Source organism: Dictyostelium discoideum, assembly GCF_000004695.1.
Source record: "Dictyostelium discoideum AX4 chromosome 3 chromosome, whole genome shotgun sequence".
NCBI classification, from domain to species: domain Eukaryota; phylum Evosea; class Eumycetozoa; order Dictyosteliales; family Dictyosteliaceae; genus Dictyostelium; species Dictyostelium discoideum.
Window position 1 is genome coordinate 4,677,698 of NC_007089.4, and position 12,093 is coordinate 4,689,790.

Genomic DNA, 12,093 nt, shown 5'->3' on the forward strand with positions numbered 1-12,093 from the left:
AAAAAAAATAAAAAAAAAATAAAAAAAAATAAAAAAAAAAATGAAACATTAATGTTTTTACAAATAAAAAAAAGAAAGTGAAAATAGGAAATTTTTATTTGTTTTTGTTTTTGCTTATCATACCAATAGCTAAAAGAGTACCAAAAAACAATAAATTCTTGACTATGCCATTATTATTTATTTCAGTTAATGTATTACTATAAGGTTGAGATGAAACAATTGAAGATCTTGAATTTAAAATTCTTTGAGGTAATTTAAGTGTAATATGATTTGGTATATCTCGAGGTATTATATGATCATATGAGTCTTTTATTTCTAATTTTAAAAGAGAATTTGGAATTGATTCTTTTTCTAAAGGATGAACTGTATTGTAAAGTTCAAGAGTTTCAATACCTTCTGGTAAGACTTTACCATCCAAAGGATGTTTAAATCCATCATAAAGAGATATTTTTTTAACAGTTGATGGTATTGAACCAATTTCTAAAGGTTCTTTAAATGCGTGTAGATAAAGTTCTGTAACACTTGATGGAATAACACCATTTGATAATTTTTGATTAAAATCATCATAAATGAAAATGGTTTTAATTGATGATGGAATACATGTTGAATCTAAAGGTTCTTCCACTTTATGTAAACTTAAAGTTTCAACGCCATAGGGAATGACGCCACCTTTAAGTGAATGATTATATCCATCAATTGATATTCCAACTACTGTCGGTGGGATTGAACCAACTTTTAATGGATATAAAATAAATTTTAAATCAAGGTATTTTAATTCACTAGAAAGTATACCATTATTAATTTCTTGGTTGAATCCATCTTCCAATGTAAGATTACTAACAGAGGGGGGAATTGAACCATCCATCAGTTCACTTTGAATTTCTGATATTGAAAGATATTTAACACCATTGGTAATGAAGCCAGGTTGAAGTGATAGGTTAAAACCAGCTTTAAGTGATAATGAAAAAACAGTTGATGGAATTGCGCCCAATTCAAAATCAGATTTAATACGATATAGAGAAAGTCTGTTGACAGTATTTGGAATTATACCTTTAGTTATTGGGTAATTAAATCCATCATGAATTGTTAAACTTTCAACTGATGATGGTATTGTTTTTCTAGTTAATGGTTTTTTAATATTATAAAAATTATGTAAACCTTGAATGGCATTATCAGAATGAATATAATATGATTTTGAATCAAAAAGTATAACATAATCTTGATCAACAATTGGAAGTTCTTTAAGTTTAACATTAAATAATTTTAAATTTACAGAATTTCTATCACCTTGAAAAATGATTTTATTTCGTCGATTAGCTTTTAATGCTTCCCATGCCCAGTCATGATATCGATCACTATTAATTTCTTTTAAATCTTTACAATCATCAATATTAATTGAAAGAATATTTGGTAAATTAAATGTAATTTCACAAACTTGATAAATTGAAACTGCTTCTAAATATTTTAAATTTTCAAATTTAAATTTTAATTTACTACCTAAATTTCTTGAATTTGAAATATCTAATTTTTCTAAATTTCCAAAACTTGATAATGAATTGAAAATACTATTATACTTTATTGAAGAATTTAAATTAATTTCATTTAAATTTGGCGCTAAAATATCAAATTCATTTAAATTTTTACAATTTGATGCTAAAAGAGTAATTAAATTTGGACAATTTAATTTTAATGAATATAGTTCTTCACAACCACAAACATTTAAAATTTGCAATGAAGGTAATGATAATTGAACTCTTATCATACCAATAAAACCACAAATGAAATTTAAATTTTTACAATTTGAAAAATTGATTTCATTTAAATTATTAAAATTTGGTGACATAATTGTAGAAAGCTCAAGCAATAATTGACTATTTCTAATGAAAATACTTGTCAAATTACTTCTTTCCTTAATAGATTGGAATAATAGTTTTTGTTTTTCATTTGTCTTCTTTAAAAAGTTTGTTTTTTTTAAATAATTTTCAAAATGAAAATCTGAAATTTCATTTAAATTACCTGATTCAATACTTTTAATAATATTTTTAATTTCACTATATTTATTTTTCAATTTTTTCAATTCTCTTAATGCGAAATCTGGCCCATAATCTGCACTCCATAATTCATTTTGAATTTCGGATCCTTTTGGAATATCAATTGAATCTAATAATAATGCTGATGGATTTGATGACTTTGTTAAAATTTCTGTTCTATGTTTATTATCTTTATATTTAATATTATTAAATTTATTATATCTATCAATAATTGATAAATTTTCATCATTAATTAATGGTTTAATTTTTGATGCTACCAATGGTTCTAATTTTTCATATAATTGAAAATGAGTTATTGGTTTATTATTATTTTCATTTAAATGATGTTTTAAACGATTTAATTTTGAATAAAGTAATTTCATCATATTTGAACTAAATGCTACACCAATGATAGTTTCTTTATTTTCTTTTAATTTTTCACGAGTTTCATTAAAATGAAGTAAAGATAATATATGAAAAGTATCCATTTGTTGTAACCAGTCTGAACAAAGCATATCAATATCTAAATTATTTATTGAATCAATTACATCTTGATGAACAAAATCGTTCATTTGATTAAATAATAATATTACAGTTGAAACTTTACAAGATGATGATTTAAATAAACCAGATTTAATTGGCTTTGAAATTGGTGGCATAAATGATTGATCATTATCAATTGAATAGATTTTTGAATCTAATAAGTGATTTGAAATTATAAAATTTCCAAGATTTCCATCACCATTATTCGTTAACATTGATAATATTAATTGTTTTGAAATATTTGATGAATCAATTTCGTTGATTATTTCTGGTTCTTTCTCTAATATATCAAATAATGTTTCACCAAAAACATTTTGAATTAATAAAACTGCTATATCACCATCAATTGATGCTAATTCACAACATGGTATACATCCACCACCTCCACCATCTTGAGGGAATAATAATTCTGATAGTTTAAAAACTGAAAAATCTGTACCTGGAAATTGTGGTGAAAATTTAAAATGAATACAATTACCATAGTCATCACTAATTGATGGCACTGGTCTTCTACCATATTTATTTGGTTTCTTTGGTGTTTTACCATCTTCTTCAAATAATAATTTTTCATATGATTTCAATAATATCCTTCTCCTACCACTAATAACTGTTTTTAAAATTTTACATCCATTATTATTATTATTATTATTATTATTATTATTATTATTATTATTATTATTATTATTATTATTATTATTATTATTATTATAATTATTATTATTATTATTATTATTATTATTATTATTCTCATCATCACCATTTGCTAAAGGTAATAACTGATTTAAAGATATACACCAAGCTATATTTGGATTTGTATGAAATAAAGTTTCTAAAAATGGTTTAAATCTAATTTTTTTAGAATGAGATAAACTAGAATAATAATTTGAAATTTTTGTTGAATCAAAGTTTTTGCCTGCACCTAAATCAATTAAATGTCTAAATAATTTGAATTTTTTTTGATCTGCTACTAAATCTAAAGCTGTTAAATGATTATGTTCAATATTTACATCAATATTTAATTTTTTAATTAAGTAATCTATAAATTCAATTGAATTTGAAACATTTAATCTAATGATTAAATGAAGTATTGGTTCGCCATCAACACTATAATTAAAACTATTATTTAATGTTATTTCAATGAATTTAACAATAAGATGAAACGATGATGGTGATGATAAATTTAAAACTTTTTGTAAAATTAATTGATATGATTTATAAAATGTTTCATTTAATTCCATATCAGTATTTAAAGTTTTATTTAATTTTACTATGGTTTCCACCCAATTCATTAAATCTTTATCAGATTTAAAATCATTTAATTCTGAACCTTTTATTAATTCTTTAATAGTTTCAATTATTGATAAATCAACCCCTTCATTATTTTTAGGAGTGCCTCTAATTTCTTGTAATAACTTTTTAATATGAGTTTCATTTAAATGTTTAACTTTTTGAAACATTTCCTCTATTGAAAGTCTTTTTTGCTCGAAATATAATGATTCCATTTGATCTAATGGATGATTAGTTTCCAATAATAACAAACCCTGATAATAATAATATGTTGTTGGTAATATTTCCTTAAATAATCGATAATATGTAATTGATTTATTATAACTATTATTATTATCATCTTTATCACTTTTTAAAATTTCAATAATTGTTTTAAATCTATTTAACATTTTTAAAACCCAACCTTTTTTAAATTTAATTGGTAATTGTAAACTTTCATTTGTTCTTAAAATTTCATCAAATATATTTAAACATGAAAATTCAATAAATTTTTCATATTTAATACTTTCTTGATAAATTTGATTTAACCAATTTAAAATAAATATATTTGGTTGATGTTGAATGAATTGATTTATAATATTTTCATTTACAACTTTTGACATTCTTGATTTAAATGTAAACAATATATTTTTAAAATTTATATATGTTTTACCATTACTTGCAGAGTTATTTAATTCATCAAATTCCATACATTCATCATTATCAATTCCAATGATTTTATTTATATTATTTTCAATAAATATATTATCACCTTTATAGTCAGTTGTCATTAATAAAAGACTTGATAAAATATGTGAACAATAACTTTCATCATCTAATAACTGAATTTCATTATTATAATTAATTTTATTCTCTAAAAATGAATCTAAACTTTTACCTCTAACTAATAATGAACATTGAATGAATATATTCTCTTCTTGTATTATATTTGGTGGTAAATTATTTATAACACTCAATTCAGTTGGTGATATAAAACTTGATGATTGTTTATTATTCAATGGATAAAGATTATAATAAAGTTGAAAAACTGCATTCTCTTTTGCTGGTCTAAGTAATCTAGATCCAATATCAATCTTACAAAATATGTTATTATTAATTATTGAACCAATTGATGAACCTTTATTCTTTTTTATAAATCTATTTGATTCTATATCAAATGATATTATTTTATAAAATAAATCAATTGTATTGATTTCTCTTTGTTTTAATTCTAAATTTGCTATTAATGGATTTTGATTATTATTATTATTTAATATTGGTAATTTTGATAATTTATTTATAAATAATTTTAATTTTAATTTTGATTCTAAATTTTCTTCATTCTATAAAAATAAAAAACAATCAAAAAAGGTAAAAAATAAAAATAAAAAATAAAAAAAATATTTGGGAAAATGATTAGTTTCACTTTTTATTTGTTTTTTATAAAAATATAATTTTTTTTTTTTTTTTTTTTTTTTTTTTTTTACCTTTTTGTTTGTTTTTTCTGACAATATTTTTTTTTTTTTTTTTAATAAAATTTTATTTATAAAATAGAAAATGATTACAAAAAATATCGAAACCAAAAAATAATAAATCATTTTTAGTAAAAAAAAAAAACTATTGAATAAAGACTATTTTTAATTATTCAAAAAAAAAAAAAAAAAAAAAAAAAAAAAAAAATAGATTTTGATCAAAAAAAAAAAAGATTCTTAAAATTTTACCAAAAAAAAAAAAAAAAAAATAAAAAAAAATAAAATAAAATAAAATAAAAAAAAGGTTTAAGTTTCTAGGTGGATTCTTCATAATAAAAAGGTTTAAGTTTCTAGATTTTAAAATTCCTCAAACAAAACTTAAAATTTTAAGCCTTTTTTTTTTTTTTTTTTTTTTTTTTATATAAATTAAAATAATTTTTTTTTTTTTTTATGAATTAATTTTTTTTTTATAAATAAATTTCGATTATTGCCCTTCTGCCAACTCATTTGTTACTGTTAGTTGTTATGATTCCGTTTAAAAATCTTTTGATGAAAAATTCAGCATCAGATTGATTTGCTCCTTTTTTAACAGTTTTGTTTTTGTATTTGATTGAAATGCATTGGTGGAACATCAACAATTCCAACAGATGTTGACGGTGAATACAATTTCAATGATTAATGACTTGTTTAATGTTTTAGTTATTATTGTATCAAACAGTACAGATAATCTATTTGTCAATGATGGTAAATATTGTTTAACATTCACTGAGCCACAACCAATTGATAGAACTGATTTCAATACAGGTTTTATATCAACTCCCAATACTTGCCAATACGTTTGGGTCAATAAAAATGACAATGGTAAGTAAGAATCAGATGAACCATGGTTATTATTACAACTACAACTACTACAGCAACAGCAACAACTACAACAGCGACTACAGCAACAACAACAGCGACAACAACAACAGCGACAGATTATTTAACTTCACAAACTCTATTTTAATAATGCTCAAACCCAAACCAGTTACTAAATAAGAGATAGGTTATGTATTCAATAGAAATTTAACTTTAGATGACAACAATTGGAAAGAATAGTAATGGTAATATTAATAGTAATAGCGTTAATAAGTAACAACAGCAACTAATAATAATAATAACCACAACAAATTCTATTTACAATATAATCAAATCGGGCAACCAATGGAAATGTGTTATTTTGTGACTTTAAATCATCTATCAACTAAACTTTGTGGTGTGAATTAGTTTCAAAAGTACTTTTACTTATTAATAAATAACCAAATTAGTAGTCGTTGTAATAGTGGTATTTTAGCAAAACTAAAAGTAAATAATCCATTAATTAAAAATAATAAACAAGTCATCTTAATAATATGTATATTGACCAACAACAAAAAAAAAAAAAAATTATAAAAAATAAAGATTTTTTTTTTTTTTATATAAACTGTTTATAAACCACCATTAAAATTGTGGGTTTATATAAAATAAACTAATTGATTTGGTTTCTGTTTATGAAATAATGATAATTCCTTTATTACACTTAAAATAGAAAATTTCCAATAGTAAAGTTTTTTGGTACTGATGATCCACTGGTGCCCAAACCATTTATAGATTTACATATAAAACTTTTTAAACCAAATATAATTTATATGTGTAAAGGTGCTGGTCATTCTATACATGTTGAAGATCCTGAAAGATTTAATAAACTATCAATGGAATTCATTGATTCTGCAAATCATTATAAATCAGATACAATTGATTCAAAAGAAAAAAATCAATTTTTTGTAACAAAATTTTTACAGTATAATGCTAACCATATAATACCATCATCAGGTAACCCATTCCCATTAAAAAATTCAAGATTATTTTCATTTTTACCAAAAATAATTAATTATTTAAAATAATAAAAAAATAATTAAAATTATTAATAATAAATTTTGGATTTTGTTTTATTGATTTATAATTAATTTATTTTTAAGTATTTATATTAGAATATATTCTTATTTTTATTTTTTTTTATTATATATAAATACTATTATTTATCTTTATTTCCAATTACCAATCAAAATTTATTTAATTACATAAAAAATTAAAATTATCTGTTTGTGTGCTAAATAACCACAAAAAAATAAAAAAATGAAAAAAGGCTTCAGAAAAATTGGTTTACTCGCTTGGATTATTTAAAAATGCTTTTAAAAATCTAAAAGATTTTATTTTTGGTAATCCTACATTTAAACTTGAAATTAAAAATAATTAAAAAAATAAAATAGAACAAATGTAATTGTAGAAAATAAAAATAACTGAAGAAACAAAAAGAGTTGGGAAAAAATAAAAAAAAAAAAAAATTAAAAAATAAAAAAAAAAAAAAAATAAAAAAATCTTTTTTTTTTTTCAGTTAAGAAAATGCAAACAACAAACACACAAACACCACCACTACCACAAAGTATTGACGAGATTAAATCTAAATCTTATCATTCTAGTGAATTAGATATACTTGGATGTAAACATTATGCAAGAAATTGTAAAATTAAAGCAGCATGTTGTGGTAGAATTTATGTTTGTAGATTATGTCATGCTGATGATCCAGTAAATTTTAAACATGAAATAAACAGACATGCAACCAAAGAAGTTTTATGTATGTTTTGTCAAACATTACAACCAGTTAGTAAACAATGTATAAACAATGATTGTAATAAAGAATTTGCAAGATACTTTTGCGATGTTTGTAAATTCTATGATGATTCTCCAACTAAAAAAATTTATCATTGTGATAAATGTGGTATTTGTAGAGTTGGTTCACGTGATGATTATATTCATTGTAAGTGTGTTTTAAAAAATAAACATTTATTTATATTTATAATTTAAAATAATTATAATAACCAATTAATAAATTCATACTTATCTATTATAAAGGTGATAAATGTAATGGTTGTTTAAATAAAAGTGGTTTTAATTCACATAAATGTATTGAAAATAAATTTTCAAATTGTCCAATTTGTATGGAAGATTTATTTAGTAGTCGTGAACCATCAACACCATTTGATTGTGGACATATGATCCATAGTTCATGTTATAATGATTTCATTAAATCTGGTTCTTTTAAATGCCCAATTTGTAAAAAGTATTATAATATTTTTATTTTATTTTATTTATTTCTTTTATTTTATTATTTATTTTATTTATTAACTTTCTATTTAAATAGATCTATAGGTAAAATGCATTGGAAACATACAGATAATATAATAAAAAGAAGTAAAATGCCTGAAATGTATAGTGGTAGTACTGTTTCAATTTTATGTAATGATTGCCAAGAGAAATGTGTTGATCAACCATTTCATTTCATTGGTACAAAATGTACCTCTTGTGGTAGTTATAATACAACAATCACTTCAAAAAATATAATAATTGATGAGACAAAAGATTCAAGTTTCACTGTTGTTGAAGATGCTGAAGAAGATGAAGAAGATGAAGAAGAAGAAGATGAAGAAGGTGAAAGATTGGGTGAGGATGAAGAAGTTGTTGAAGGCGATAACGATGAAGATGATGATGAAGAAGTCGTTGAAGAAAATAATAATAATAATAATAATAATAATAATAATAATAATTAAAGAAAATAAATAAATAAAATCAAAGATTGTAAATAAAAGTTTTTTTTTTTTTTTTTTTTTTTTTATATTTTTTTTTTTTTTTTTTTTTTTTATTTATATATCAAATTCAATAAATTTATTGTTTGGAATCGAAACTGACTAAATCTGGGATATCATCAGTGTTGGCATTTTTAGCAGCGCTGAAAGCATCGGCCATCTTTTTAATTTGGTTGAGGTTTTCGGCACCGAGTTGAGCAATAACGTGTGGGATTGAAGCCATTGGTTTGGTTTCGTTTTTACCAGAGATGACAAAAGTTTTGCTGGCAGTTTGGACTGATGGGTTTTTGAAGTGGATGATGTTACCGTCAGCTTTGAAGAAATTGGCTTCTTCGACTGCACCAATTGGTTTGACACCGAGGTTAGCTAATTTAACGTGGAGTTTTTTGTCATCAACAGAGGTGGTGCTCTTGTGGGTGACTTGTTGCTTTCTACGCATGGAACCTTTACCACCAGTACGTACTCTTTCTTCAGCTAATTTGTTTAATCTTGCAATTTCGGCGTCCATCTAATTATTCATATTTTTTTAAAATTATTTAATTAATATCATTATTATTGGGTCATTTTTTTTAAAAAATAAAAAAATAAAAAAATAAAAAAAAAAAAAAGAGATTCATTATTTTTTTGTATTTATAAATTGATTTTATTCGTGGTTGTTTGTTGTTTATTTTGTATTTTTTAAAAAAAAAAAAAAAAAAAAAAATAATAATAATAATAATTAAAAAAAAAGAAAAATAAATTATTTTTATAAAATTGATTAAAATCTTATGATTGATTATTTTTAGATTTTTTTTTTTTTTTTTTTTTTTTTTTTTTTTTTTTTTTATTTTTATTTTTATTATTTTTCTTCCTATTTATTTTTAGCCTTGAAAACCATACTATTTTATATTAAATTATTAGTTATTAAAGTATTGTGCGTAGATTTTTTTTTTTTTTTTTTTTTTTAAATTTTTTTTATTTTTTTTTTTTTATTCATCGATACACATAAAAGATCTTTCCCCTATGACCATTTTTTTTTTATTTCTATTTTATTTTTTGTTTATTAAAATTGAAAATAAAAATATTATAATATTATTTTTGATATGATTATATTCGATTTATGAAAATATGTATATAATTCTATGTATGAAAATAATGATAAAACAACAAAAAAAAAAAACGAAAGAGACGAAGTAAAAAAAAAAAAATAATAAGAAAATATACCTTTGTGTGAGTGTGTGAATTGTATATAAAAAATTGGTTTTAAAATTTTTTTTTTTTTTGAAAATGAAAAAAAAAAAATTTACGACAAAAAAAAAAAAAATAAAAAAATAAAAAAAAAAATAAAAATTGAAATTTTTGAAAGTTCACTTTTTTTTTTAACTCCATCATTTGATCAAATAATCAAAAATAAATAAAAAAAAAACAAAAAAAAATAATGAAAACAATTAAAATAAAAATATATAAATTACCTTTCTTTTAATAATTTATTTAGACTCATAATTTTTTTCTTCTTTTTTTTTTTTTTTGGTTTAAAAATTAAATTTTAAAAAAAAGGGTTGGTTTCAGAAAAAATAAAAAAATTTAAAAGAAAAAAAATGTGCGAAGATTTTCATTGTTGATTATCGTTAATAGATCTTTTTTTTATTTATTTGACCAAAATCTAATTTATAAAACATCAATTTTGTGAGAAAATTATGTAGTTCAAAATTTAATTTAATAAAAAATAAATGAATAAACAAATAAAAATTACAAATATGATCGTATATTTTTTATTAAATTAAATTTTGAACTAAAAAAAAATCATATATTTTTCTTTTTTCTCGCCTATAAATAGAAATTTTTCTTTTTTCTTTTTCTTGCAGTAACAAAAAAAAAAAAAAAAAAAGTAATAATTATAAACATATAAAGATGGTTTGCTAAAAAAATAAAAAAAATATAAATATAAATATAAATATAAATATAAAAAGGTCCTTTTGTTTAATTATTTTATTTGTAAATTTTTTTTTTTTTTTTTTTTTTTGAACAGTTTTTGTGTTGGGAAAAATGAAATTGTTTTTCGAATTTCTCGTCTGAAATTTCAAATCCAGCACTTTTTTTTTTTTTTTTTTTTCTTTTCAAATTCGTTATTATTTGCCAAATAATTAAAAAAAAAAAAATAATAAATAAATAAAAAAAAAAAATAAATAAATAAATTAATTAATAAACAAAAATTTTATAAATAAAAATAATAAAATTTTCAATGTTAAATAAGATAACACACAAATTATTACTTTAAACATAAAAAATATCTTTTTTTTTTTTTTTTTTTTTTTTAATTTTTTTTTTTTTTTTATTTTTTATTTTTTTTTTTTTTTTTTTTTTAATTCACTCATAATTTTTTTTTATTTTTTATTTTTTATTTTTTTTTAACGAACACTTTCAAAAGCTTGTTGGAAAAAAAAATAAAAAAACAACAACATTGTTCACTTTATTATATTATGATATCCACAAGACAAATTTTATCAAAATCTAAAAGATTATCAAATGTTTTACAAAAACAACAAGTAGTTAGAGGTATTTCAACAAGTTGTATTTTTTCAAACAACAGCAACAATAGCAATAGCAATAGCAACATCAACAGTAATAATAAATCAATTACAAGATTAAGTAATTCAATTAATATTAAAAGTAATTTTGAAAAGGTTATTTTTAGAAATTATTCAAGTGCAATTAAATTTAATTTAGCAGATGTTGGTGAAGGTATTGCTGAATGTGAAGTTTTAGTATGGTATGTTAAAGAAGGTGATCAAATTAAAGAATTTGATAAATTATGTGAAGTTCAAAGTGATAAAGCTACCGTTGAAATCACTTCAAGATACGATGGTATCGTTACAAAAATCTGTCATAAAATTGGTGATATGGCAAAAGTTGGTGAACCATTAGTTGAAATCACACCAGAAAGCTCAATTGCCGAAATAAAATTAAATGCTGGTCCAGCTTCTCAAGTTACTGTTACACCACCATCAGTATCAGTATCATCATCATCATCAGTATCATCATCAGTATCATCATCAGTAGCATCATCATTAGATCACGAATATGATATTACAAAGAAAAATGGTCAAAAATATAAAGTGATGGCAACACCAGCAGTACGTA

The 12,093-nt window shown here is 21.3% G+C and overlaps 6 protein-coding genes across 6 annotated transcripts in view; 4 read left to right on the forward strand and 2 right to left on the reverse strand.

Moving 5' to 3' along the window:
• Nucleotides 1–94: 94 nt before the first annotated feature.
• comE (ankyrin repeat-containing protein) lies at nt 95–5,437 on the reverse strand (the record flags this gene model as incomplete). Its single annotated transcript, XM_635427.1, has 2 exons — nt 95–5,182; nt 5,405–5,437. The coding sequence occupies 2 exons, from the start codon at nt 5,435–5,437 to the stop codon at nt 95–97; spliced, it is 5,121 nt and encodes a 1,706-aa protein (XP_640519.1).
• Nucleotides 5,438–6,194: 757 nt separating this feature from the next.
• On the forward strand, nt 6,195–6,317 carry DDB_G0281591 (hypothetical protein; the record flags this gene model as incomplete). Its single annotated transcript, XM_635428.1, has 1 exon — nt 6,195–6,317. One exon carries the CDS (start codon nt 6,195–6,197, stop codon nt 6,315–6,317), a length of 123 nt encoding a protein of 40 aa, XP_640520.1.
• A 661-nt stretch (nt 6,318–6,978) lies between these two features.
• On the forward strand, nt 6,979–7,233 carry DDB_G0281593 (hypothetical protein; the record flags this gene model as incomplete). The annotated part of the gene is made up of 1 exon (XM_635429.1): nt 6,979–7,233. The coding sequence occupies one exon, from the start codon at nt 6,979–6,981 to the stop codon at nt 7,231–7,233; it is 255 nt and encodes an 84-aa protein (XP_640521.1).
• A 499-nt stretch (nt 7,234–7,732) lies between these two features.
• On the forward strand, nt 7,733–8,937 carry DDB_G0281595 (hypothetical protein; the record flags this gene model as incomplete). Its single annotated transcript, XM_635430.1, has 3 exons — nt 7,733–8,147; nt 8,243–8,450; nt 8,532–8,937. The coding sequence occupies 3 exons, from the start codon at nt 7,733–7,735 to the stop codon at nt 8,935–8,937; spliced, it is 1,029 nt and encodes a 342-aa protein (XP_640522.1).
• Nucleotides 8,938–9,052: 115 nt separating this feature from the next.
• Nucleotides 9,053–9,481, reverse strand: nacB (nascent polypeptide-associated complex NAC domain-containing protein; the record flags this gene model as incomplete). The annotated part of the gene is made up of 1 exon (XM_635431.1): nt 9,053–9,481. The coding sequence occupies one exon, from the start codon at nt 9,479–9,481 to the stop codon at nt 9,053–9,055; it is 429 nt and encodes a 142-aa protein (XP_640523.1).
• A 1,951-nt stretch (nt 9,482–11,432) lies between these two features.
• Nucleotides 11,433–12,093, forward strand: part of bkdC (dihydrolipoyl transacylase) — a gene marked incomplete at both ends in the record, with an annotated part of 1,638 nt that continues 977 nt past the window's right edge. The window contains one exon of the mRNA XM_635432.1: nt 11,433–12,093. This exon is cut by the window's right edge and continues 461 nt beyond it. Within this exon, the coding sequence (XP_640524.1) occupies nt 11,433–12,093 (661 nt within the window).